We start from the raw sequence: 24,261 nt of genomic DNA, 5'->3' as shown, positions 1-24,261 counted from the left end.
CGCCGACTCCCGACAGCGAGATGGGCTTGCCAAACTTTTGGCCATGCGAGCGGCTTGTCAATTTTCTCCGTCCCCGCCCCAGTCCACACTCATCCGTCCGATCGGGCGACCGGCCCCGACGCCCCGATGCACGGCATGAAGACGACTGTACTTTTTGAGCGCGTGGCGCTGCCCGGCTCGGTGCCCGGCCGGCCGGGCCTCCATACTCCACTGTAAGCCGGCCGTTACCCGGCGAAACGGAAGCCGCGCTGCGCCGTGCCGCGCCGTGCTGCGGACTCTCGCCCTTCTCACGCCGCGAGCCGCGAGCCGCGAGTGTGGACTTAATCCGCTCGTCGGACGATCGGACGGTCGGCGCTTGGATCGGCCGGCCGGCCAGTCGGTCGGCGGGGCGGCCCCTCGACGGGGTGATCGACGACGCCGCGCTGCTGGCCGCTCATTCGTCAGCGCGACCAACAAGCCCGAAAAAAAAGAAAAAATCGCCGATAAATGCAGCCAATAAAAGGGATTAGAGGGCCGCAAGGGCCGCAGCGGTGATAAAAACTGAATTAATAGACCACCTGTCCCCGCCGCGCGGCAGCGCGGTAGCCGGCGTGCTAAGAGTTCCAGAAATAAAAATTAGAGAAATAATAAAAAGGAGCAGTAAAAGAAAATGGCGGCGTAAATGAAGGACCCGCGTGAGATGATATATGCGACGAGGCGACACGAATTCTTCCTTTCCTCTCATTTTCTGATTAGCCTTTATGGCCTCGAGAGTGGCGGAGGCGAGGAGGATAACGCGGAGAGACTCGGAGAGTGCGCGCAGGGCGTCCACGTCGAGAGTGCGAGTCCCGGCGTCCCGGCGTCGGCGGGAAAGGGAAGGGCCACGCCACCACACCGCTTTGCTTCGCCTTGCTGGGGAGCTCCTTGCTGTGCTGCTGCTCCGTGTCACCGACAACGTCCGACGCTCAACGTACGGGCTGCATGTGATAATTAGGCGGGCCTGCACTGCCCAACGCTCCGCGCTGAATGGGCCGCGCCGCGCCGCGCCACGCCACGCCCAGTGGTCAAACAACATACCGGGGTGGGTTGGTGGGTAACTCCCAGCCGCCCCGGGCGTGGAGCCCATGCAGCCCATGCAGCGCGATTCAGAAACCTCCAGTCACCCGCACCAGACTCATTCCGAGCAGTGCTTCTATCGCTGCCTCTCTCGCACTATCGTGCGTGCCGTAGGGCCGTAGGGCTGCGAGAGAGGCGGCGTGACGTGACGAACCGCTCGGCGGAATCGGCCGGCGGCGCGCGGATACAAATCCCGCCGCTAACCAGACGCCGCCGAAGCGCGCGGCGCGCCGCCGTGCAGCGCCCCTACACTTGATGGACATTGAAGCCGTCTTCGCCTTTTGGCGGGGCGCGGGGCGTGCTGAGATGCTCCTTCTCACTGGCAGGGCATTAACTTCAAGGAAGAACTCCACGCACTGTTTAGAGTGCGAGGCGTGGCCCGCGCGGCCTGCTGGGGGTAGACGGCCGCCGCAGCCGCCGCAGCCGCCGCGGTGCGCTGGCCAGACACCCCCGCCCCGCCCGGCCCCGCACTCACAACGACGAGGTTCGACTCACCCTGCGTCCTGCGTCGCGACGCTCCGGGCGGCGTTCGGCTCAGCGACCCGCACGGAAGAGAGGAAGCAGAGCTGGAGCGGCCACTGTCCGGGAGGTCCTGCGACGCACGCACACGCACAGTCTCACGAACAGCCGTCCGCACGCACACACGCACACTCGAGGACGTTAGCCGGGCGCCGGGGACATGGCCGACGGCATCACTCGAGGCGCGCTCTCGCCGTCATCCTGGGGGGTGTCGGGGCGTCCTTGTCGTCCAGGGGGTGGCGGTGACAGCGGATGGGTCGGGTGTCACTGCACAATCCACACTCGCACGTCGTCCACGGGGGCCAAGCAGTCAGCCAGGCAATCAGCCAGCCAGGTAACACTGGGTCACTCGGTGCGTCGACCGGCGGACCGGCGCGGGGCAGCACTACGAAACGCGACCGCGGACGGCAGGACGCAGCGGACACGGACGCGACGAGATGAACCTTCCCCGGGGACGGCGCGGCATGCTCTGAGCCTGGCTGGCGGTGGCGCGCGGTGGCGGGGCTGGCCAGAGACGGGAGTGCTCGCACGCCGTGCCGCCGTGCCCGTGCCCCGCTACGCCATGCCATGCCGCCGGCCGCTCCGCTCCGCTCGGGGCCACAGCGCACCGCAGCGCTAGGGGGCCGCACCGGCAGAGCTGGCAGCATGCAGCCCCGTCGCGTCGTGCTCGTGCCGCCGCCCTGAGCTGCCAGCCCCGTCTGTCCGGCGCGGCTAGCGCGGCTCGTCGAACCAAATCGAGCAAATCAGAGCTGCTCCTGCAAATTGGATCCCACGGGACTCTACGGAACCGGAACTTGGACGACGAACGACAACGCGTTGTCTGATCGGTTTCCTCGAGCTGAAGGCGGCAGTGAGTTTCGCCTTCGCGCTGGGGAGAAAACTCGTGGCAGTCACCGCGGGCATCAGTCACTCCCCTTCGTCACTTCGTCACGGGTCGGGAAGGCCGGGCAGCGCGACGTCCAAGAGACGACGTCGACGTCGTTACTTCGACTTCGCGCTGTCCCGGCCGTCCCGACCCGTGACGAAGTGACGACGTCACCAAAACCACCAACACGGCCCACTCCAGACTAATCCCCCCGGCCGCGGCCTTGATATGAGGGGGCTGACGGGGCGGCTCAGCTCTCGCTGGCTGTGGCCAGCTGCCGGGGCTGCCAGGGCTGTCGGGCTGCGAGCAGGGCAGAGGTGAGGCGGGCCGAGCAACCCGATCGGACTTGGTCGGGCTGAGCTGCAGCCCCCGGGCCACCTTCAGCCGGCCTGACATTGTCGCCGCCGTTGACAACTCGCTCCAGAAGATTCCCCTTGATGGATGGTGTCGCTCCGTGGCTGGCTGCATGGCTGGCTGCCGGGCTCGGCAGGGTAGCGCGATGGGAGGCGCGATTGGGGTTAGGCCAGATCGGGATCGGTCCCGGGGAGATGTTTTGGCGACGGAAAAAATGTCCTACCCGGTCAATTTAGGACCATCTTTGCTACAAATGTCGTCTCGCCGGAAGTGCCTCTTGCGTATTCTATTCCCTCTGAATGTAAACCCTCCTCGTTTAATGTCGTTTCAGAAAATGAAATCATCGTGACATAAATTTTTCACGGGCATTTGACCATACATTCGAGAAGGGTACGGCGGGACGGGGTGCAGCGAATTCATTCTAGAGGGCTGCGCTTCCCTGGCGATGCAGTTCTAGAGTTGCAAGGAGCACCCCGTAAAACGGCAGCACCGCGTAACCCAGTTCATGGACGACGAGGACGCGTCCCCGCGACGCACAACTTGGAGCGACTCGCGCGTGAAATATGCCCATGGCCGTCATTAGGACCAGTAAATAAGCAACGCCGATGGAAATGATCCGGGGTGGGGGGATTTCATTCCATTTTCGGAACGGCGGGGAAAACTTTGGCCGTTGGGACGTGTAAACCAAGAGCAACCCTGCAGCGCCTGCCCGCCCGCCTGCAGGGGCAAACTCACCCCGACTCTGTAAGACTAAGTCCGGCGTGGCGACGGTGACCTGGGGGGAGGGGGGGAGGGGGGGGGGGGTCCAGCCCAAAGTGGCGAGATTGGAATCCCGGATCCCGAACCACAAATAGATTCCCGCGGCTGTTTTCTCTCCGGTTTGAATCTCGCGCCGAGCCGAGCCGAGGCCGTTCGGTTCGTCGGGCTTCGTCGGGCATGGGCACGGGGCGCCCCTCGGCGGCCGCAGCTGGCAACTCAGTCGACGCGGCCGTCCGGCGGGTTGCGGCGCCCGGCTCAGCAGGGGCCGGGGTCACCCCACTGGGGTGGCTGGGGCCAGGGCGGCCAGGGGCACTACCGCCACGCCCCGCGCCGCGGAGCCGCGGAGCTACGGGGCGTCGGCCGAAGGTCAACGTCAATCACACCATGCCGTCCGCCTTTCATGCTTCATCTCGCTCATTTATTCGTAAACCAGCAGTTCCGGCTGCGCCACACACTGGGGGGGACAGAGACAGAGCGCCCCGTTTGAATACTTTGGCGCATGTCGTAAACTCGGTACAGTGGTGCCGGTCTAGCCGTGCCGGCCAGGGGGTGCCTGTCGCCACGGGCCGCCGCAAAATGCGGCTCCGAAAAGTGGAGTGGAGAGATGCCATCTTGCGCCCTTGAAAGCTTCATCGCAAGATTCCGATCAGAACATATTCCGCGTCGTTGGGGCGAAGGCGGCGAAGGCCGAGGGCGCCAAGGGCCGTTATCTCGCGTGTCGTCCATCAGGTGTGACTAGGCTAGGTTGGCCTTCCAGCGCCTTCCAGCCTTCAAGGCAGCACTCGCCAACCCCGGCAAACTCCCACGGCCGGCCTCCCTGCCTTTATTGTGTGCCCCCGCGCGCAGATTTGGCCAGGACCAAGGATTTGGCAAGGACGGCTATAACAGGGCATCGGGGTGAAAATGTGTAACGATATGAGAAACTTCCAAGGACTCATCACATGGCCCTGCATGGTTGCCTACGAAGGGAAGACTTGCAAGACGCTGCGAAAAGTTGGCGACGACTCATTTCTTCCCCGGCCCTACCACGGCCCTGCTGCCTCGGCCCCACACTGTGGCCCCACTGCGTGCCTCTACCCAAATCGGTCCGCGGCCCCACGGCACAAGCCCAAGCACAAGCCCAGGCACCGTGATGGAGTTCCAAGACAGTGAGCTGCTCAAAAGTAAAGTCCGTTACTCCCATCGGGCATCGGTGGGGGAGGGAGAGAGAGGGGAGGTGGGTCGACATTATTGCCGCTGGCAAAGTTTTCTGTTTGCTAAGAAGAGGACCGTGCCGGCAAACTTTCGCAGCGGCATAAACTAATAAAAGGAAAGGGGCGCCGCTCCCGGCCACAGCAAGCCACCGGCAAGCCATCGGCAAGCCATCGGCCATCGCACCTGTCACTCTGTCGCCGTGTTTGCATAATCACTGTCGCCGTCGCTTTTCGAGAAATGTATTCGTCATTGGCTCATTGGCTTGGTCACAGACTCAGGTGAGGCCCCGCTTCACGCAGTCCTTGAAGTCCGCGACGAAGGGCAGGACGGAGTCAGGGAACGACTCTCCGTCGACGCACGCCGCCACGACGTCCGCGGCGACTGGCGGTGGCGTTCCCGCTGCGATGGCGTCCATTCCGCGGGCGGCGCAGGCATCCACCTGGAATTTAGCACCAAATGAGGCAACGGCCTACAGCTGGCCCGCTGTCCAAGCCCGGCGGCGCTCACCTTGGCCAGGTGCGCGTACGTGCCCTCGACGAGCAGGTTCGGCGCCGAGGTGCGAACGCAGCGCTGGATCCTGGCGTCGCCGCTGCCGACGGCGTCCTCCTCGCTGGACGCGGCGCTCGAGTCGCCGTGGTGGTGGCGGTGGACGCAGCAGCAGCCCCGCCCGGGCGGCACCTGACAAGGCCAACAAGGCCAAGGCGGACATTTATCAGAGGAATGGGGCGAGGGCGGCCTGGACGGCCAGGGCTGGACGGCTAGGGCTGGACGGCCAGGGCGGCCAGGACGGCCACCGTGGCCTCGAGGGAGGTTAGGGACCCCGGGCGGATAGTTTGCCATCACCGCGATCCGATCGGGCGGGACTGGCGTGATGCGGGGAGGTGCTTAGGCCAAGCTTACGCATTCTCCAGGGCAGCAGCCCCGAATCAGCAATCTCAGAGCCGTCGAGAAGAAGCCCTGATCGAGAAAAAATGAGTGACTCCGGGAAGGCCCCACAGAATCGCCCGTCCGCACCGGCCACTCACCGCCATCAGGACGAGCATGGCGGCGACGCAGAGCGCGCGCTGGCTGGCGTCCGCGTCCCGCAGCATGCCGGAGGCGTGTGTGACCCGCACACGCCGCGCCGGTTTATACTGTACCCAGAGGACGGGCAAAGACCGTGTTTGATCAGGTTGGCATAAGCGTTTTTCAAAAGAATCAAGCGCTGACCCTCATATTGTTTTACTCCAAGTCTGCACTCCGATTGCACCGACTGGCCAAATTTATTTAGTTGTGTGTGCTGTTTAGCAGCCTGGCAGATCGACTGATTGTTTAGTGACGTCATGATCGCGATCGCGAGACAAAGCAGCAAGTTGGTCAAATCTGTGGCAAATGCGTGGAAAACGTAGTTTGGGCTTACAGCCACTGGGTCCGATCCGAGGTGGAAAATCGGACTCCCTAAACGGAGCAGTATCCTTGGATGCTTTCTTTGGAGTGCGTTTTCTACGGAGAGCGATTTCCCGCCTCGGTTTGGAAGCAGCCTTGCCGCAAAGTTGGTCAGACTGATGACATATGTGTGGAAATCGTGGTTAGGGCTGACTTTGAACGGCCACTGCGTCCGATTCAAGGCGGGAAATCGTACACCCTGGGGCAGTATTTTTTTATGTTTTATTTAGGGTGCTTTTTTACGGAGTGCAATTTCCCGCCTCGGTATTTGAAAGCTGCCTTGCCGCAAAGTTGGTCAAAACGGTGACAAATGTGTGGAAATCTCGGTTTGGGCTGACTTGCGTCCGTTCCAACGCGGGAAATCGTACTTCACCCCAAACGGAGCAATATTAGGCCATCTTCTTTGCATGTCTGCCATGATTCGTGTGGCAGCTTCGTGTGGGAAAGGTGGAAATAAATGCCTCGTAAGCACTTTTAGATTAATTTTATTTGCAAACAATTTTTTTTCTTTTCACTTGAGGGCGCGTGCGATGCAGTCTTTGAACAGGCCGACGGCGGGCTTGACGGCGTCCGGGAATGATTTGCCGTCGATGCAGCCGTCCAGCATGTCCTTGACGGCGGCGGCCGGGGTGCCGCCGAACAGCGCGGTCATGCCGTCGTCCGCGCAGGCCTCAACCTTGGCGAGCTGCTCGAAGTTGCCGACGGGGAGCACGAGGCCGGGGGACGCGCCGCGGACGCAGCGGTGGATCCTGGACTCGAGCCGCGCCGAGAGGCTCTCCTCGGACGAGGACACGGACGCCTCGGACGACGACGAGGAGGAGGAGCTGCTGGACGACGACGCCTCCACAGCGTTCAACTAAACAAACAAATAATTTGATCCGGCTCTCGTTTCTGTATGACCCTGCGTTGACACTTGGGTCTATCGACTCACGGCGACGAGGCAGCAGGCGAGAGCCAGCGTCCAGGTGTTCATCAACAGGGCCATTATGACGGCACGGTCGTGCGGCGGTGCGGCAGTGTCGCGGTGGCGCGCTGGCGAGCAGCGTCGCTATTTTATACCCCGTCCAGTGGTGTGGACAGCTGCCCCCCTGCCAGGGCCGAGCACCGCACCTGGGTACACCATGGCCTGCAAGCGGAGCGGTGGTTAAAAAGGCCACTGCACGTCGACGCACGCAGTGCCCCCGCCGCTCCGCCACACGCCGCCATGGCCCGCGCCGACACCATGCTGGCCCTCTGCATGCTCTGCATGCTCTGCATCCTTGCCGCGGTGAGTACAGTGTACAGTCACGCGGAGCGCCGTGGCGGCGGCCAGCCCGCCTCCCGGCGCGTCGATTGGGATGCCTGCCTCCCCGGCGGCGACTGACCGGGCGTGTTTTTCACGCAGCTGCCCGCCCTGGTGCTCTGCGACTCCTCGGCGTCGTCCTCGTCGGAGGAGGACGGTCTCGACGCGCAGGAGGCCGCCGTGGAGCGCTGTGTCCGCATCGCCACGCCCAACCTCATCGCGGACGGCACGTACGACCACCTCGGCAAGGTGAGAGAAAGGGTCGTCCTGGGGAACCTTTCGACACTTGCCCTTCTTTTCCATTTTCCTTGTCTTTTCCTTTCTGGTCTCACTCCCTGTTTTACTCCGGATTTTAGGTTGTAAATTTTGAAGTGGAAAAACGTTACTTTGATGTCAAAATATCAACTCCGAATACTAGAGGCTTTAAAATAATAAAAATATTATTTCTGGGGTGTTGAAATTTGGAACAAAAGCAACAACTTGTTGTTTTGTAGGTGGACCCATGCGTCAACGACGGCCTGAACGGTCTAGAAGACGGCAAGGCGCCCTCCTCGATGGCCAAGCAGATCGTGGACTGCATCGCCGGCAAGGCGTTCCCTGACGCGCTCAAGCCGACCGTGGACGCCCTCAAGGCCTGCATCACCGCCGCCCTGCCGTGACGTCGTGACCCGTCGTGACGCTGCCGACGCTGCGCCCAGGACAACGAACTGGAATAAACACAGAAAAAGTAAAGTGCAGTGATTAACATCCCGCTCGCCCCCATTTTCATCTCTTTGATTACATTTAAATGGGACGCGACACCGTCATGTCGTTCGTGTGCCAAAACTGTGGGAGAATCCAAACACACCGGCAGGCAACGTAATCACCAACGCTGCTAGGCCTCTGCAGACCTTTAGCGTTCGAGTCAACAAAACGATCCGAGCTCGGGCGACCTGCCCGTAACCTCCGTGGAGAGGTAAAAATAAAAACTTCTGGAAAACGCACAAACAAAACAAGGTGGTCAATTTTCAAACTGCAAACAGGGCACCAAAACCAGAATCTAGAAACACGTCACAATCTGCGAGCCAACGGTTGCGAATCTCAACCTCACCACAAACGGTCCACGGCAAATAAGAGATTCCAATGCGCCGCGGCGTGGTTTCCATATCAGGCGGCCTAATGTGTTTTTTGCGCGATCTCAAACGACTAGCCAGTAGTTTTCCGACGGGTACGAAGGGGAACGGGAAGCTTCCCAATGGTGCCGCCTGCTTAGTACCCACTGCTAGTACTCTCTGACCCGAGAGACAAGTTAAGCACCGCGGCAGTGGTGTAGCTTTGGCAAGGCGAACACGCAGGGATAAAATTTTTAGTACAGTGCGCGTTGGGCGGACCGATAAAAAAGGGTTAATTTAATCCGGATGCGACAAACAATGGGCTATCCAACGAGCCGCGCGTTGAGGAACTGATGCCGACCTGCGTGTGCGGACGGGACGGGACGGGATGCCTTGCACAACGCCAACAAGTACCTCGAGCGTGTCTCGAGAGACGCCGCTATTCCGCGCGGCGATCGGGTGATCGCGACACGGCCCGCTCGGGCCTAACGATCGACTGGGGGACATGCAAATCATCGCCTAGCCTGCGCTGTGCTGCCTGGGCGTTCGGGCAGTGCAGCGGAAATGGAGGTTCCGGCCAAGAATTTGGTCAGTCCTGTGGGGACCAGGTGTTCCGGCGGGACAGGACCGAGAAAACGCACAAGTGGGTCAGCAGCGCGCGGTGCAGGCTGCAGGGCCGTGGGCCCTTCCAGTTCGACCTCCAGACCGGCAGAACCGGGCAGAACGAGTGAAACGTTGACAACACAGGTGCCAATGAGTGGACGGACCGTGCCCGTGCTTATGACTCCCAGAGCCTCGCGGGCTCGCGCCGCGCGGTCGGTCGGTGAAGCTTCGCGAAGCGTGAGGCAAAGCGAGGCAAAGCGAGGCGAGGCGGGGGATTGATTTCACGTGGCTGGCCCGGCGGTGCCCGGTCGGTGGCCGGTGCGGTTAGTGGCTGGTAGTCGACGGCCACCTCTTCGCGCGTGCACTGCAACGACATGGCCTCCGCCACTGTGCGTTTCGCGTGTGTCGCTGTGGCGGCACTGGCAGCCTCCAGGGCGGTCGGCGCCTTCCCCGGCAGGTGAGGGCAACCTGGAGGAACCCATCCGGGGACAGGCATTTCTAGTTTGTTTACATCTAACGAAATTTAAAAGTGCTGACGCATTGCGCGATGGTCAGGGTCAGACTAGCACCGCCCTAGAATCCTGGAGTAACCCCTGGCGGCCCCTGCCGCTGGCCCCTCCCTCTCAGGGCCGGCGCCGCGTCGCTGTGGTGCCCGGAGGCATCGGTGGCTGACGGCCTGGAGCCCGTGCTGCAGCGTCTGGTGGCGGAGGGCCCGCACGCGTACGGCGACTCCGGCGTCCCGGAGAACACGCCGCCGCCCTGGTACGACCGGAAGCGCTTCGCCGCCGGACAGCGCCTTACGGAGATCTACCCAGTGGGCATCACGTACGCGCACATCCAGGCCCTGTACATGGTGATGGCCGTGCCCTCCGTGCTGGACGTGCTTGTCTACACCGGCAACTCGGACACCCCCGACGAGGCGTGGGACAGGTAAGAGAGTGAGAGTCCTCGCACTGTCGCACCCCAACAGTGGACTCATTTGGCGGGCTTGCTCAGGTACTACGACACGGTGGCGGGTGTGGGCTCGTGGTACTCGTCGGACATTTACGAGCCCGGCACGTGGGGCTACGAGCAGATGAAGCGTGTCCGCGGCCTCCACCGGATGGTGCGCCTGGACATGAACGAGAGACCGGACCAGGAGGGCGTCCGGAACCGCACCCGCCTCGGCGGCAACTTCTCAGGCTGCCCCGCCAGCGCGGCCGTGCGCCGCGACCTCGATGAGGTGGCGAGCTCCGCGTGCCCCTTCCGAAAGCGCTCGCCTTCCGCCGTGGACAACACCATCGACAACGTGAGAGCCGCGCAGCCGCGCAGCCGCGCACCGCTGTGTACCACTTGTTTCTTGAAGAGTCACTGGTGCTACAAATAAACCTTTTCAGAAGCAGGACAACGAGAAGCCCAAATCGTGGATGAGCCAGTACGACATGGCGATGACCCAGTGGGCCTTCGTTGCTCCCGTGATCCTGTTCCCGGAGAAGTACGGCCTGGCCAACGCCACCGAGGAGCTCCTGGACGGATTCGTACACATGTGGGAGACCATCGGCTACTCCCTGGGCATCGAGGACAAGTAAGAGAAGGACGATAGTGGGGCTCCCTGCACGCAGTTCAGGGCAGTGCAGTGAGTTGGATTGTCTTGAACCAGGTTCAACATGTGCCAGGGTGGGCTGAACGCCACGCTGCTGCGCGCGCGCCAGGCGATGGCCACCATCGTGCTGCCGCAGATGCGGCAGGCGCGGCCGCCCTGGGAATACATGGCGCGCTGCATGGCGGACGGCTTGGCCTACTTCATCCCGGGCGCCGACTTCAACAGCCAGCTGGAGATCATGCTGCGCGACACCCTGGACGCCCCCGTGCCCTCCGTCACGGCGCTGCTCAGCCCGCTGCAGAGGGAGTCCGTCAAGGGGTACCGCGGCATCATGGAGGCCATGAGGCACGACCGCGAGAACTGGTTCTTCAGACCCGTCTCGTCGGCCGCCTACTACATCCTCAAGACCAGAGCGAGGTGAGCAGGGCGGCCGAGGCGCGGTACTTCCCTTGCTGCCTTCGGACTGCCGGACGCGTGGTGTGACGTCTCGTAGTTTTTCCGGGTTATTCGAAATAGCAGCGCGGCTGGTTTTTGTTTCTTGTAGCGCTACTAGTGAGTGCCAAACCAATTTTTTGAATTGGAACCGCTCACAAACTGGCTGTGCGTGATTTTCTTGCCCAGGCTCATCCCGAAGGACGGCATCAAGCTGCTCCGCCACCGCAACCCGCACCGCTCCAAGGACTGCTTCGCAGAAATCCGCTCTTGACCCTCGTCCGCTTGATGAAGACACACGGCATCCACGGCATCGTCGCTCGCCATTGGTCCGGAATGGTCTGCAGACAAGTTCGCGCATGGCTCGCGTCGCCCTGATTGGCCGATTGTGAGTCCTTTGCCCGGAGTCCCGGAGGCCTGCGGCTGCGCACGGCCCTTCGACCCTCGGTCCGTCCGAATGGGACATGGGCAAGAGGGCTCCGGCTCATGGTCCGAGTCCGGCCAGGCAGACCACCGCCCGGCCCGGCCGGCCCCCAACGGAGCCTCGTCAATGGCCTCTTCGTGATGGACTCGGGGACAGCCCCTCGTCATGGCTCTAGTTAGGGCCCCGCTGGCCCTTCTTGGGGCTGGCCCTAGCTGGCTTGGCCCTCAGCAGCGGAGCAGAGCCCTAAACGATTACTCCGCATGCCCTTGACAAGGGTTCCTTTTATTTCCAGAACTCGTGTGTCGTGGATGTGTTTGTGTGTGTCCACCAGACACGGTCTAACTACGCGCATTGAAAATGAAATAACCGTGGTTCGTGGAGGAAACGGGAGGAGATCGAAGGAGAGGAAGGGAATCTTGCACTTGCATGAAGTGGGGTGTGTAGTCTGGTTGCTATTACTGTGTACCCCTCGGGTGGGATGTGTGTTTTACTTGTTTTGAATTAAAACGTATCTATGACTGTTTTTTATTTTCTTTGTTTTCATTTCTTGCCAAAGGACTACCCTTTCCAATATGAGTGCACACATATCGACTGCTGCTTTTCGGCCAGCACTGCGTCGTGGCGGTCGCGGAGTCTTGGATCAGAACTCGGCGGGGGCACGGGGCGGCACGCGGCCGTTGGACTACTGTACGAATGAGGAATAACAACACAGGATGATTACGCAACATTCACCAACCTATGAAGGCCGCCGGGCAAGGGCAGCCCAGCCTGGCCCAGCCTTCAGCCAGCTTCAGCGCCGTATTTCCTCCATTTCCTACCCCCCGCAGAAAGCGCTATCCAGAACTTGCAAAATGCTTCTCGTTAACGGGCATCCTCGTACTCAGTAGAATACATACTCTATAGTTTTCTCCTCTTTCTTCTAAATTTTGTGCAAAAAGACAGTGGGAATCCTTTATTTCCGTCAAGTGTTATTACGCTGCATCATATGAAAAAAAGGCTCTTGGCTAGAAAAAAGAAAAAAAATATTGGGACAACAACGCCCGGAATAATGTAAACTCCGTACGCAATGTATGTGTCCGGTCCGGGTCCCACCCGACCATGCCAATGCCGTACACTTGACTCCAAAATAACTCCCCGAATATTTTTAGGAGTTCAAAGAGTAGCAAGAAATAAATACTGCTCTCTTGAATGATTGGCGGAGGCAAGATTCTATGCTAACCCAAACTCAAGAGCCGCCATCCAGTATGGGAAGTGGAAGCTATTATGAAGCGTCAAACGTGAAAAAGACGGAGTGAAGATGGACATCGATTAGTTTGGAATAGGTATGGTGTGTGGGAAAGCTCAGCCCCTCTTGATGTAGGTCGTCATAGGATGTGTGTAAATAAAATCAGAGAAAAATTTTGAAAGAACCGGTTTTTAATGAATGAACCTTCACCGGGTACTATCGAATTTGATGGATTCGCCGCCTTACAGGTTCCGGTTCCGCTGTATGAGAAACTGGCGGGTAGTGAATTTTTCATCTCATTGGCTGGCAGACGCTTTTGGCCGGCCACATGTGACTAGGTTATGTCGATGTAAACAAGTCAAAATTTCATTTTAATTTCTTGTGATCTTTAGAGCTTTAATCTTAAAGTTTGAGGATGGCCGCTAAATTCAAGAAGGGTAGAGACTCGAAGAAAACGGTAAGGCTTGTTTTTTAATTGTCAGACGTGACATTAGCTGCAATTGTTTTCGGTCAAAGAAGCACTGATACTCACGTGGATGTCAGTTTCAGTTTCCCATTTACGTTGTGTTTTTGTAAACTTTGAATTAATTTTATTTGCTGTTGAACCAAAATTTTTGGTTAGAAAGTCGTACAGTGTATTGTTTAGGAAGATAGATCATTTGAATTTCTACACAATGATTCATGGTCATTCCGCTTTTGCTCTTTGCAGAAACAGAAGCCTGTAAAGAAAAATGTTCAATACGAAAGCGATGAGTCCTTAGGTGCTGACGAGAGTGAAGATCTTCAGTTTGCTTTCAACTTGGGAGGAACCCCTGTGGAAAACGATGTTGATGATGACTATATTGATGACGATGACGATGAACATGACGGCTCTTCAGAGGAAGACGGTGATGATGTGTTGGAGACTTTAGAAAATAATTTTGAAAATAAAGATACCCGCAAGCGAAAAAATTCCGAGGTGAGTGAATCTATTTATATTTTGTTAGGTTTTGTAATGGTATTCTCTAATCTCATCTATACTTTTTGGCATACATTTTTTTCAGAATGTGGATGGATCTGATGCAACTTCGTTAAAAAAGAGAAAAAAGAGTAAAACAGCTGATTTGCAGAAACCCCCTACAGCTCAAGAAGTAGCTCGTTTACGTGAGACTGAAAATCTCTTTCACTCAAGTCTGTTTCGTCTTCAAATTGAAGAGATGATTGGTGAAATAAGTATCAAGAAAAAGCGAATTTCATCCTTCATTGAATGGTTTTCTTCCTTAAAACAGTGTCTTTCAAAAATTAAATCAGGAGAGGTGTTAGAGGTAATTTAACTTCTGGCTAATTATGCTTGTACTGAATTGCAAAAAACAATTTTTATCTCCACCATGTTTCAAAATCAATTTTCTTATGAGCATTTTTTTTTCAGCTAATGGATCAAGACTGGCTTGAAAATTTGGGTGTATCAATTCCTGTAGTTCAAGAACCATTCTCTTTGAAAGGATCCTTCAATTTCATCCCTCCATCATCCATATCCATTGTTGGCTCCCATGCCATTGGTTGTAGCCTTGGCCCTCACTTAAATGTGGATATTGCTATTGAAATGCCTTCAGTATGTACCAATGTAGTGATAACATGTCTATTTAAGACACCAATTATCATTATTTATTGCTCCTCTTTATTTTTCAGAAATGTTTTCAAGGCAGTGATCACATAAATCATAGGTATCACCGCAAACGCGCTCTTTACCTTTGCCAAGTGATTGCTCACCTTAAAGCAAGTGGCATAATATCCAGCAAAGAGGACTTTGTTCCTCGTTTTGAATTGCCACGAGCATCTAATCCTCTTATACCTGTTGTTGTTGTTGTGCCAACTGGCGCATTGCAAGGGCGAGCACAGGTACATTTGCACATAACAGTCCCAGAGGAGACATTCAAACTTTCCAAACTAAATCCATCCAAAAATTCTGTGCGGTCAAAGTGGCTTTTTAATGAGAAGACTGTGAGCGAAGGTAGTTACTACATTTATTGTCATTGATGTTCCCATGGTATGATGTCATGTGACTTTTTTACTCTTGTCCATTTTCAGGAAAAGACTATGCCACACCTATTCACAACGCAAGTATTCTAGCTGATCTTGTTGCAAAACAAAATGAGACTTTAAAGCTTGAAACACTGGAAGATTTCAAAAACATCAAAGATGGGATAATACTTCTCAAAGTTTGGCTCAGGCAAAGGGAGCTTGATCAAGTGGGTGCAGTGGTCTACTTTTAGGATTGATGTAATGCATCTAAAGATAGACCAACTCCAAAATTTATTTTTCTTTTTCATTAGGGATATTCGGCATTTGGTAGTTACCTGATGACCATGCTGGTGGTTTACTTGCTGCGCAGTCGGAGGCTCTCCTCTCACATGAGCAGCTATCAAGTTGCTCGTACTGTATGGAATTTTTTAAGTGAGTATATAAAGCTGGTATTCAATCTAGTGGTGCATCATAACTTGGGACGATCTGATAATGTTTCTTTCTTTCCCAAATTTACAGAGGAGAGTGATTGGACTTCTGATGGAGGTGGCTTGACTCTATGTGACAAAACTACTGGAGGTGCACCATCTCTTTCAGAGTTCCATGAGCATTATGAAGTTGTCTTTGTTGATTATACTGGTTATTGCAATCTTGCCGCTCATCTTGATGCAATATCTTTTAAAAGAGTATGTAGTACTGTTTTTGTTTTTGTTTTTCCCCTACAAAATTACCTTTTTCTGAGCATTTATGTCTTTATTTCTGTTTCTTGCTTTTCGTTGATTCACAAATCGATATTTTCTAGATCAAATTAGAGAGTGCAATGGCTGTACAGTACCTTGACAATCCATCAGTTAACAGTTTTCAAGCTCTTTTTATGAAAACTGCACCTTTCTACAGACGTTTTGATCACATTTTATGGTTTGTCATTAGTTTTTGTGTTCCTGTCATGATTTTGTCTCTTGCTTTTAGAACAAATATGTAACAATAATAAATATTTTCCAACAGCTTTACAAACATTTCTTCTCTTGAAGAAATGAACAAGAAGTTTGCATCAAAAAAAGAAAAGCTTGACAAAGGACATCATTCAATTGGATTAGCTGCTTATCTTTTATTGAAAGTTCTGCAAAAGGGCTTGGGGAAAAGAGTATCTGAATGGGGAATCCATATCCCCCAAAAAGTATCATGGCAAATTGCAGATCAACCAACACCCTCCCAGGGTCCTCTGTTAATTGGGATTAATCTGGATTCAGAGCATGCCTATAGTGTTTTGGACAAAGGTCCACCTGCAGATATGCCTCAGGTAGAGAAAACTTGTTTTCTAATTAAAAAGATTTGTTCTTTTCAAATTTATCGTGTCTTACTAACAACTTTGATGAACTGTAGGCTGAAGAATTCCGGAAGTTTTGGGGTGATAAGTCAGAGTTGCGGAGATTCCAGGATGGAAGTATTTCGGAAGCTGTTGTTTGGCTTTCAGAAAAAGATATAACTCTATCTCAAAGAAGAGTGATCAATCGCCAAATCACTGAATATCTTCTTAAAACAAAATTAGGTTTGGATACATCTAAGTGCCTTGTTTATTTAGCAGACCAATTGGAAGAAACTTTAGCCTTGACCAAGGTATGTGTCTTTATATATCAGTTATATTTATTAGTCCAGTTTTTGAGTCTTTGAAATACCCTGTCTATTTGTTTTTCTGTCAGTTGCTTGCTAAGAGTACAAATTTGTATTTTCATCTCTTTTGCAGTGCAAGCCTGCCACATTTTCATATGGCACTGGTGAGGAGGCAACACTGGCGGTACTTTCAGCTTTGGACAAACTAGCTGCTCAGCTTCGGGGCTTGTCTGACCTACCCTTGGATATTAGCGGAGTTCAGGGATCATCTCCAGTATGCCGTTATACAGATGTATTCCCACCACTCTCCACTGATAGCCATTGTAGGCCTGGAAGATTTATAACAAAGGCCAAAGAAAATTGCAATGTTTTGGCTGCAAAAGCTCATTATTCTCATGCACCTGATTATGTTTCTCCAGTTGAAGGTATACTACTTTTGTTTGTATTTCTGTTTATCTATCTTCCAAATCTTCTTTTTGAAAACTGTGATCTTTATAGTTATCTTTTAAATTTCTACAGTGGTTCTGCAGCTAGCTTTGAGTGGGAAATGGCCTGATGATGCACAGGCTGTGCGTCGAGTTCGCACAGCATTTGCTATCCAGATAGCCGAGAGCTTAAGGACTCAATGTGGCCTTACTACACAAGCTTTCCCAAATTATGTGGATGTGGTCAAGGATGGATTTGTTTTCAGACTGAGAGTGGCCTATCAGCGAGAGCCTGCCCTATTACGGCAGTTTGTCATGCCCGATGGTATGGTCAAAATAGTAGATAACAAGGAGGCACAAATTTTAGAAAGAGAGATCAACTACTTACCTAAAATAACAAGTTTTTTACACGGGTAAGGGTTATGAGTTGTCTGTACACTAATAAAGCATCTAAACTTATTAGAAGTCTAATGTGAAACTAGATTAATTGCTTTTGTTGTAGCTTGCATCAACAGCAACCTGCATTTGGCCCAGCTGCATGCCTTGCTAAGAGATGGATTTCATCTCACATGATACGATGGAGCCACTTTCCAGAAGATGCTATTGAACTTTTGGTGGCCCATTTGTTTCTCTGTCCAGAACCGTTTTCACCCCCAGCACAGCCTCAGATTGCATTTTTGAGATTCCTTCATTTATTGTCATCAACTAATTGGCATTTAGAACCAATAATTTTGAACTTCAACAATGATATGAACAGTAAGTCTGGGGCACATTTTATAATAAAAAGTTAAAAACCAAGTCAATTTTTAATTTTTGTATAATAATGCTGTCAATTTTTTTTTTTCATGAAAAAAAATCCTGCTTTAGGAGAAATTGTACAAGAAATCGAGCATAGATTCACTTCAGAGCGTGCTCAACTGCCAGCTCTTTTCATAGCAACCCCCTCTGAACATCTTAATTCATCATGGACCAAAGAAGCTCCCAGCCTTACAATTTTGGCTCGAGTTGCTCTCCTGGCGGCAGAGTCCTTGAAAGTATTGCAATCATGTTACTTGACTGAAAGCCATTTAGAAACCAACATGTGGAAGGTCAGTGCTATGGCTTGGTAATCCATTACTGTTTCAAATCAGAAATCAAGTTCGTTTTTGTCATTTTTCTGGTGCCTATTACAGCAAATATTTAGACCATCATTGGACTGTTACAATATAATCATTCATTTGAATCCCAGTATGATTTCTCGCAACTCCCAATGGATTGATGCGAAGGTATCTGAAAAAATTTTTGCTCTGAATCCTTATAAGAAAGGTGACAATGAGAAAATACCAGTTGTTGGATATGATGCTGTTCAATGTTACCTACAGGATCTGGAGGTAATGTCTAGTTACGTTTATATACAGGGTGTCCCAGAAGGGAGGGGGGGAGGGGCATCTGATCCTCTGATGGGAAAGTTCTTGTCATCCCTTAAATTTTTAAGTACCTTAGATTCTGAGACACTCTATTTGGCCCTGTATTTAGCTGATATCGTTTACCCACTAAACTACTTTTTTTTGTTGTTGTTAAGGAGGCATATAGTGACTTTGCCATGTTTTTCCATGATCTTTATGGTGGCAATGTTATTGGGGTTGTGTGGAAACCACCTGCAATGGAGCCCAAAGACTTCAAGGCAAGTACCATCCAGCACAAGTGTAGGTTTAACAACTGATGGCTTTTAATTTGACTCCTTCCCTTTTGCATTGTAACAGATAAGCCACATGAATGGACGGAAACTTGAGGTCAATCCTACTCAACTTACTCTGAACAAGGAAGCTCTTGTGGAAGACTTTTACATATTAGGGAAAGGACTTGTCAAAAGTATTGATGTTAAGGATAGCTCAGTTTAAAAGAGCACCTAAATAATAAGATTGATTTTTTATGTACTGTAAATAATGGCTGAAGAAAACTTAACGGGATACAATAAATAAAAAAATAAAAAAATTTAAATAGAATGAGAAGTAATATTTATTTGTTAGCACATCATCTGCAGTACACATTTTCCAATTGTCTCACAATAATTAACAAACAAGCTCCTCCAAACAATATTAAACAAGAAATGCACATGCCAAAATAAAATAGTCGGTTTTCTGAGACAGTTTGACATTGTTCTTAATTCAGTTACATATGCTTTTAAAAAAAATGTATGTTCAAGAACACCATACGCCAGGACGTTTTAGAATAAAAGCTGCACACTGCCGCCAAAATATAATTTACCAATCTGCACTAACCTACAGACAATTCATGATGCTAGGAATTTTAACAGGAAAAGCCACAAATCTTGCTCCACTGACAACTTTTGCTGATGTTTCAGGAAAAAGTGAAATGCACTGGAGCATATATTAAATTAACAAACCAGTACACAGCAGAAAATTAATGCACACACGCCAGTCTATTTATTTTGTTCTTCACCATGATTTAACAACAGCATTTCTAATGCAGGGATGCTTTTTACCCCCCTTAAGATCACATGAAGGAAATTACAACTTGTCCAATGTAATCTGACCTAACAAACTTAGACATGTACTTAAATATCTACCCCATCAGTTTGTTTGAATTGCCAAAATGTAAAAGCATGTAGCCTGCACTTTAATTTCTCCTGGATATGTTGCGCTATTAATTTTAGAATGCTCTTTTGGAAGTACAGTATTGAGGTTACTAAAGTTATCATACTTGATAAGAATACAAGCCAAGTCTAGTAGATGGTCCCCTTTCGATGCTTAACGCCTCGAACAAAATTGCAAACACCAAGAGACACGAGTACAAAGAACTGCTATAACAAACCAATCGAAAATGGCATTTGTTTTCAAGAATATATTATTACACTGAAAAAAAAATGTGCTGACCTTAACTGTAGGGTAGTTTATGGTTTTGAAATCCCTTCATCATTCCTTCCAGACAAACTTTCCACAAATGGTACCTGACCCAGCACTTCCAAAAAAGGATGCCTATTGAACTGAAGAGCAACACCTCTGCAAGATGTGCTTTTGGTGTGCACTAACACAAGCACTCACAACTCATACACATACACAATACATTCAGAAACACATTCACACGTTTTTCTTCATTCACATCTGCATTCAGAAGTTCAGGCATGTGTTACTTGTGCATGCTACCTCTAACAATGAAGCAAGTCAACATTGCACACCATTGTTTGGCAGCAGCAGTCGGTTGCTTTGCCCACCAGGCACAGCAATGACATATAGATGATATCACCAAAGTCACTCTTAACTGGCCCACTCTCCTTTCACAATTTTGAGAGACCAGGACCATGATTTGTTTACTATCAACACCAGGTTAACAGTCATATACCAAAGATTGGTAGGAAAAAAAAAACAAAGAAAAAAAACACTTTTAAAAATGTAATCAACTGCAATAGTATTAACTCCAGTCAATATTGAAGATATGAGAGACCAATAAGGATCTTTGTATAACAGACAGAAAGTAACTTCATTTAAATAGTACAAGTTAGGCCATGTTCCAAATCTTATGCCTTTGTACAAGAACACATGACTAAGGTTCAGAACATGGCTTTCTACAAATAAACATCAAGAACAGGAATGACCTACATTTCATAAGAACACAGCTATCAGAGAAATAAAATCCAGGAAGAAGTATTACAAAGTTGGTTTAAAAAAGCTGAGGTTTTGAAATGCTGGGGCAAAGAAAAAAAAAGTCCTCACATTTGACATACTCAGACCTATAAAAGTCACCTAAATGTTCCATTCAATGGCAGAAAACACGTTTTAAAGGTTTGTATTAAATACTTAACAACCTCATATAAAACACAATAGGGAAAAAAAATACTGGCTGTCCATACATTACAATCAATACAAATCATTAAGATTAATCCGTTTTCTTGATATTGCAGATGGCATGGCAATGTTTAAGAATTTATGATGCAGAAAAATGTAATGGGGACTAGATCCACGATTTTAATCCCAATCACAAGATTATGTTCTGTGTCACTGAACAGCCTGGCTTCACACTTAATTAACAGCTGTACATAGAGAACTGCTGCACTCATTTCTTTAATATGAATGGATATATACCACTATCAAGAGGCTCTCTTGTAAAAGGAGATTTAGAAGTGCTGCAGCCCTACAAGAAGTAGTCAGGAGTCCTCCTTGTGACATGAGGTTCACCACGCCTTGGAGCAGGATCGAATTGGAGGCTAAACAAAACAGAGCACAAGTGGTTAGTAAAAATCCATGCTTTGAACGAGGGACAGAACAAAAGTTTTACTTACAATGAGTATTTCAATGCGTCATCCAATTCCATAATAGCAGCTTGATTTCCACAACGGTAGCAATAGTTTGGAGCTGAGAAGATAGTGACCACATTGCGGTCATGACACCTGAGAAAAAGATAAGCAAATAGTGACACAAATACTTGGAAAACTGGACCACTTGGAAAAGTAAACCAAAGGCACTGTACATACCAGTTATATCCTTCCATGACAAGTTGATGTGCCCGAGAGACTAGTGTAAGTCCGTTTGTGTGATTGAAAGTTTCCGATATATCTTGGCCAAAAGTGTAACCAGCACCTCTAGGTGAAATACCCCAGCCTCCTCGATCATCAGGGTCAGACCAGAGCAGATCACACATAGGTCCCTAAAAATAATTCACAAATTAATTCATAGATGGAAAAAGAAAATTGAATGACCATGATCACGTTAATATATATTTTTAAAAAATAATTAAAGAGGTTATTTACCTCGTGAGGGACCTCTTGTAAGCGGTCCAGAGCACGAATGTGATCCAATGTGTCAATGGACGGTGATAATCCACCGTGAAGGCAGAATATTTGACCGTCAACGAGGGCAGTCAATGGTAAGTAGTCAAATAAATCAGTGAAGAATTTCCAGACATTGGCATTTCCATACTTGCGCAAACACTCATCATAGAAACCATAGACTTGAGTAATCTGACGTGATTCGTGATTACCTCTCAAAATTGTTATTCTCTCCCTGTAGCGCACCTAGGTAAGAAGCAAAATGGCTCAAGTGACACACACAAACAAAAGACTATGCTATAATAAATGAAACCAGAAATCACTGTGCATACCTTTAAAGCAACTAGCAGTGTGACTGTCTCCACAGAATAGTACCCACGATCAACATAGTCACCCATAAACAAATAGTTTGTATCTGGAGACTTGCCACCTATCCGGAATAATTCCATCAAGTCGTGGAACTGTCCATGGACATCACCACAAACTGTCACAGGGCACTTCACCTCTTGGACATTCGACTCCTTCGTTAAAATTTCTTTTGCCTGAAATAAACCAGAAACAGTACTTGATTAAAAACATGATAACTTTGGCTATAAAAAACAACAACAAAGCATGAAATATTATTAATAAAAACTTAAACGATGAATAATGTAAATATTTGAGGAAATAATCAAATATTTGTAAAAAGATTAATGCTAATGGAAATCTATAACGGGTCATGGTAAAGAACTAAGATATACCCAAACAATATGAATATATTAAAAAAAAAAAAAAAGCAGAATTTACTATTACAATAAGAGGACTGTTAATAAAGCTGAATCAGTGAATATCAAAATAAACAGAACAAACAGCACAAAACGACTACAATTTATTTCTTAATGCGACAAGGAGATTAGTCTTATCACAGTTAGCTCCATTTGGTCAAAGGGTCAGTTAACCTGTCAACAGGAGTCTATGACACTTGGAACCGAAACCAAGCACAACATCCGTTGGTGCACTAACCTAGGTGGAGCCTGTCTTTCGGCTGCTGTTTCTTAACAAATTATTAGAGTACGAATCGCCCACCACTAGAACACTCCACCCAACACGCGATTGGAACTCTGCTTTTCGATCCAAGGCCTCGGCCTGTAGGCTTCGCGCGGCACTCGTCGGCACAAGATGAAACCATCGAAGCGAGAACCACGCGGCCGCCCATTCGGTTCCGGGAGATATTGACTCACACCATTATCACTAGTAGCTTACCATATCGCATAATGTTTTAACTTGACTCTCTGTAAGTTGTTTGCATTCGTTGAGCTGCTCGATCCAATGATCCAGTTCCTTCAATGAGGCTTTCTCCTCCATGGCGGCTGTCTGTACGAACAGATCGTCACGATTTATCCACACACACAATTAACGTGTACGCTGCGATACTATCTGCAAGGTTGCAGAGTTGATTCTGTCCGAACTGCGGTAAAACAAATATAAATACTGGCCTGCCCACCCTAGGGCTAGGAACGGCGAAGAAGACTACAAAATGGCCGTCGTCTATCTCGTTTCGCTCTTGCCGTGACGTCACTTCAGTACCGCCGGTTCAAACACTTAGGAGACGTTAAGCCAAGAGAAAGACAGAAAAGAAACAGCACAATTTACAGCTCATAGTAATTTTGATTTTTTAAAGCTATCTTGTTATCTTTTTAATTTTAGTGACAAAATTGAAACTAGAATTTAGATGTTTAGTTGATCATGTTGAGGAGCATCCGGTCGCCGTTATTAACATGAGAAATCGCGACGAACGTTGTAACTTATTAGAGTCCTAAAGGCCCTAAAGGGGAGATCCGCGAACCGCGTCTTGACTTCTGACCGATTTTGGTGCTCATACTGACGACCAAAATGTCCGCCATGCGCTTCCGCTTCCGGCTTGCGTTTTTAAGATTCGTCTGGCAGAGCCTGAAAACGTCTAAACAGTTTGCATCTGACGTTCAATAACTGTTCAGTTGACTATTTTAGAGAAATGAGGAGCTTTTTAGGCCTGTTCCAAGCGCCGTCAAGTCCCTTGACCTCAAGATGCCTCAAGCAGACGACACAACATAAACAAAGCGTCGGTGACGAACAAATGTCCGCCGTGCGTTTCCGCTTCCGGCGTGGGTTCTAAAATTCCGTGATGAGCCTCGAAACGTCTAAACTGTCAACATGCGATATTGAAGGGGTCTTCAATCAACTATTTAGAGAGCTGAGGAGGTTTATAGGACTTTTTCGAAGTGCTACCAGGGCTCTAGTTCACGAGGCCCAGCAGACGACACAACATCACAACAACTATGAGGAATTACGCATAGCACTTTCTTCGAGTATGAGAAGCAAAATCAGAACATTTTTCAAGTTCGCGGATCTCCCCTTTAGGGCCTTTAGGACTCTAAACTTATGACTCAAAATGATAAGAGTGGGAGGGAAGTGCACTGTATTGACTCTATTAATCATCATTGAGATGCGTCAGAGCCCTAATTAGAAGCAAGATGAATTTTATCTTCGATCCTTTACTTTCACCTTTCCTATGTCTGGTGGTCTGGCTGCGATGGTCATCGCAGCCGAACTTGCATGGGGATTCGTACGGATCATTTTACTGCGAACAT

At 50.5% G+C, this 24,261-nt stretch overlaps 6 protein-coding genes across 8 annotated transcripts; 3 read left to right on the top strand and 3 right to left on the bottom strand.

The window, feature by feature from the left end:
- Positions 1 to 5,009: 5,009 nt before the first annotated feature.
- LOC117653859 lies at positions 5,010 to 5,877 on the bottom strand. The gene is made up of 3 exons (XM_034399832.1): positions 5,812 to 5,877; positions 5,294 to 5,743; positions 5,010 to 5,225 (listed from the first exon to the last, which is right to left on the bottom strand). Exons 2-3 carry the CDS (start codon positions 5,624 to 5,626, stop codon positions 5,061 to 5,063), a joined length of 498 nt encoding a protein of 165 aa, XP_034255723.1. The 5' UTR covers positions 5,627 to 5,743; positions 5,812 to 5,877; the 3' UTR covers positions 5,010 to 5,060.
- Positions 5,878 to 6,680: 803 nt separating this feature from the next.
- LOC117650996 lies at positions 6,681 to 7,310 on the bottom strand. Its single transcript, XM_034394684.1, has 2 exons — positions 7,143 to 7,310; positions 6,681 to 7,067 (listed from the first exon to the last, which is right to left on the bottom strand). Exons 1-2 carry the CDS (start codon positions 7,194 to 7,196, stop codon positions 6,723 to 6,725), a joined length of 399 nt encoding a protein of 132 aa, XP_034250575.1. The 5' UTR covers positions 7,197 to 7,310; the 3' UTR covers positions 6,681 to 6,722.
- A 37-nt stretch (positions 7,311 to 7,347) lies between these two features.
- LOC117651003 lies at positions 7,348 to 8,225 on the top strand. Its single transcript, XM_034394696.1, has 3 exons — positions 7,348 to 7,478; positions 7,596 to 7,742; positions 7,988 to 8,225. Exons 1-3 carry the CDS (start codon positions 7,416 to 7,418, stop codon positions 8,150 to 8,152), a joined length of 375 nt encoding a protein of 124 aa, XP_034250587.1. The 5' UTR covers positions 7,348 to 7,415; the 3' UTR covers positions 8,153 to 8,225.
- A 1,274-nt stretch (positions 8,226 to 9,499) lies between these two features.
- Positions 9,500 to 12,153, top strand: LOC117647643. Of its 2 annotated transcripts, none has more exons than XM_034389526.1 (6): positions 9,500 to 9,644; positions 9,815 to 10,117; positions 10,184 to 10,475; positions 10,570 to 10,751; positions 10,827 to 11,186; positions 11,391 to 12,153. In XM_034389526.1, the coding sequence occupies exons 1-6, from the start codon at positions 9,562 to 9,564 to the stop codon at positions 11,473 to 11,475; spliced, it is 1,305 nt and encodes a 434-aa protein (XP_034245417.1). In that variant the 5' UTR covers positions 9,500 to 9,561; the 3' UTR covers positions 11,476 to 12,153. The 2 variants fall into 2 exon arrangements, with proteins under 2 accessions (XP_034245417.1, XP_034245408.1); XM_034389517.1 differs by having other exon boundaries at positions 9,501 to 9,644; positions 10,564 to 10,751.
- Positions 12,154 to 13,129: 976 nt separating this feature from the next.
- LOC117647628 (nucleolar protein 6) lies at positions 13,130 to 18,786 on the top strand. Of its 2 annotated transcripts, none has more exons than XM_034389504.1 (18): positions 13,130 to 13,307; positions 13,560 to 13,808; positions 13,894 to 14,154; positions 14,259 to 14,441; positions 14,519 to 14,840; positions 14,918 to 15,078; positions 15,163 to 15,283; positions 15,371 to 15,537; positions 15,654 to 15,769; positions 15,857 to 16,151; positions 16,235 to 16,468; positions 16,596 to 16,887; positions 16,982 to 17,300; positions 17,390 to 17,643; positions 17,755 to 17,975; positions 18,060 to 18,257; positions 18,449 to 18,550; positions 18,630 to 18,786. In XM_034389504.1, exons 1-18 carry the CDS (start codon positions 13,266 to 13,268, stop codon positions 18,765 to 18,767), a joined length of 3,675 nt encoding a protein of 1,224 aa, XP_034245395.1. In that variant the 5' UTR covers positions 13,130 to 13,265; the 3' UTR covers positions 18,768 to 18,786. The 2 variants fall into 2 exon arrangements, with proteins under 2 accessions (XP_034245395.1, XP_034245387.1); XM_034389496.1 differs by lacking the exon at positions 13,130 to 13,307 and adding an exon at positions 13,366 to 13,467.
- Positions 18,787 to 19,290: 504 nt separating this feature from the next.
- LOC117647658 (serine/threonine-protein phosphatase 2A catalytic subunit beta isoform) lies at positions 19,291 to 23,184 on the bottom strand. The gene is made up of 6 exons (XM_034389537.1): positions 22,895 to 23,184; positions 21,985 to 22,194; positions 21,635 to 21,898; positions 21,359 to 21,531; positions 21,167 to 21,274; positions 19,291 to 21,091 (listed from the first exon to the last, which is right to left on the bottom strand). The coding sequence occupies exons 1-6, from the start codon at positions 22,994 to 22,996 to the stop codon at positions 21,019 to 21,021; spliced, it is 930 nt and encodes a 309-aa protein (XP_034245428.1). The 5' UTR covers positions 22,997 to 23,184; the 3' UTR covers positions 19,291 to 21,018.
- Positions 23,185 to 24,261: the final 1,077 nt, after the last annotated feature.

Source organism: Thrips palmi, unplaced genomic scaffold (assembly GCF_012932325.1).
Source record: "Thrips palmi isolate BJ-2018 unplaced genomic scaffold, TpBJ-2018v1 HiC_scaffold_10, whole genome shotgun sequence".
Taxonomy (NCBI): Eukaryota; Metazoa; Arthropoda; class Insecta; order Thysanoptera; family Thripidae; genus Thrips; species Thrips palmi.
This window is presented reverse-complemented; position numbering and strand designations above follow the sequence as displayed.

What these genes read in the sequence shown, in the direction of transcription:
- LOC117650996 (XM_034394684.1), bottom strand. Translation starts at nt 7,196, where the DNA reads ATGGCCCTGTTGATGAACACCTGGACGCTGGCTCTCGCCTGCTGCCTC. An exon ending in TCGCCTGCTGCCTCGTCGCC is followed by an intron (nt 7,068 to 7,142) that starts GTGAGTCGATAG and finishes TTGTTTGTTTAG; the next exon opens with TTGAACGCTGTGGAGGCGTC.
- LOC117647658 (XM_034389537.1), bottom strand. Translation starts at nt 22,996, where the DNA reads ATGGAGGAGAAAGCCTCATTGAAGGAACTGGATCATTGGATCGAGCAG. An exon ending in CACTGCTAGTTGCTTTAAAG is followed by an intron (nt 21,899 to 21,984) that starts GTATGCACAGTG and finishes CTTCTTACCTAG; the next exon opens with GTGCGCTACAGGGAGAGAAT. An exon ending in GACGCATTGAAATACTCATT is followed by an intron (nt 21,092 to 21,166) that starts GTAAGTAAAACT and finishes TGTTTTGTTTAG; the next exon opens with CCTCCAATTCGATCCTGCTC.
- LOC117653859 (XM_034399832.1), bottom strand. Translation starts at nt 5,626, where the DNA reads ATGGCAAACTATCCGCCCGGGGTCCCTAACCTCCCTCGAGGCCACGGT. An exon ending in CGTACGCGCACCTGGCCAAG is followed by an intron (nt 5,226 to 5,293) that starts GTGAGCGCCGCC and finishes GCTAAATTCCAG; the next exon opens with GTGGATGCCTGCGCCGCCCG.
- LOC117651003 (XM_034394696.1), top strand. Translation starts at nt 7,416, where the DNA reads ATGGCCCGCGCCGACACCATGCTGGCCCTCTGCATGCTCTGCATGCTC. An exon ending in TGCTCTGCATCCTTGCCGCG is followed by an intron (nt 7,479 to 7,595) that starts GTGAGTACAGTG and finishes TTTTTCACGCAG; the next exon opens with CTGCCCGCCCTGGTGCTCTG. An exon ending in CGTACGACCACCTCGGCAAG is followed by an intron (nt 7,743 to 7,987) that starts GTGAGAGAAAGG and finishes GTTGTTTTGTAG; the next exon opens with GTGGACCCATGCGTCAACGA.
- LOC117647628 (XM_034389496.1), top strand. Translation starts at nt 13,387, where the DNA reads ATGTCAGTTTCAGTTTCCCATTTACGTTGTGTTTTTGTAAACTTTGAA. An exon ending in CTGTTGAACCAAAATTTTTG is followed by an intron (nt 13,468 to 13,559) that starts GTTAGAAAGTCG and finishes TGCTCTTTGCAG; the next exon opens with AAACAGAAGCCTGTAAAGAA. An exon ending in GGCAAAGGGAGCTTGATCAA is followed by an intron (nt 15,079 to 15,162) that starts GTGGGTGCAGTG and finishes CTTTTTCATTAG; the next exon opens with GGATATTCGGCATTTGGTAG.
- LOC117647643 (XM_034389517.1), top strand. Translation starts at nt 9,562, where the DNA reads ATGGCCTCCGCCACTGTGCGTTTCGCGTGTGTCGCTGTGGCGGCACTG. An exon ending in TGGACAACACCATCGACAAC is followed by an intron (nt 10,476 to 10,563) that starts GTGAGAGCCGCG and finishes AAACCTTTTCAG; the next exon opens with AAGCAGGACAACGAGAAGCC. An exon ending in ATCCTCAAGACCAGAGCGAG is followed by an intron (nt 11,187 to 11,390) that starts GTGAGCAGGGCG and finishes TTTCTTGCCCAG; the next exon opens with GCTCATCCCGAAGGACGGCA.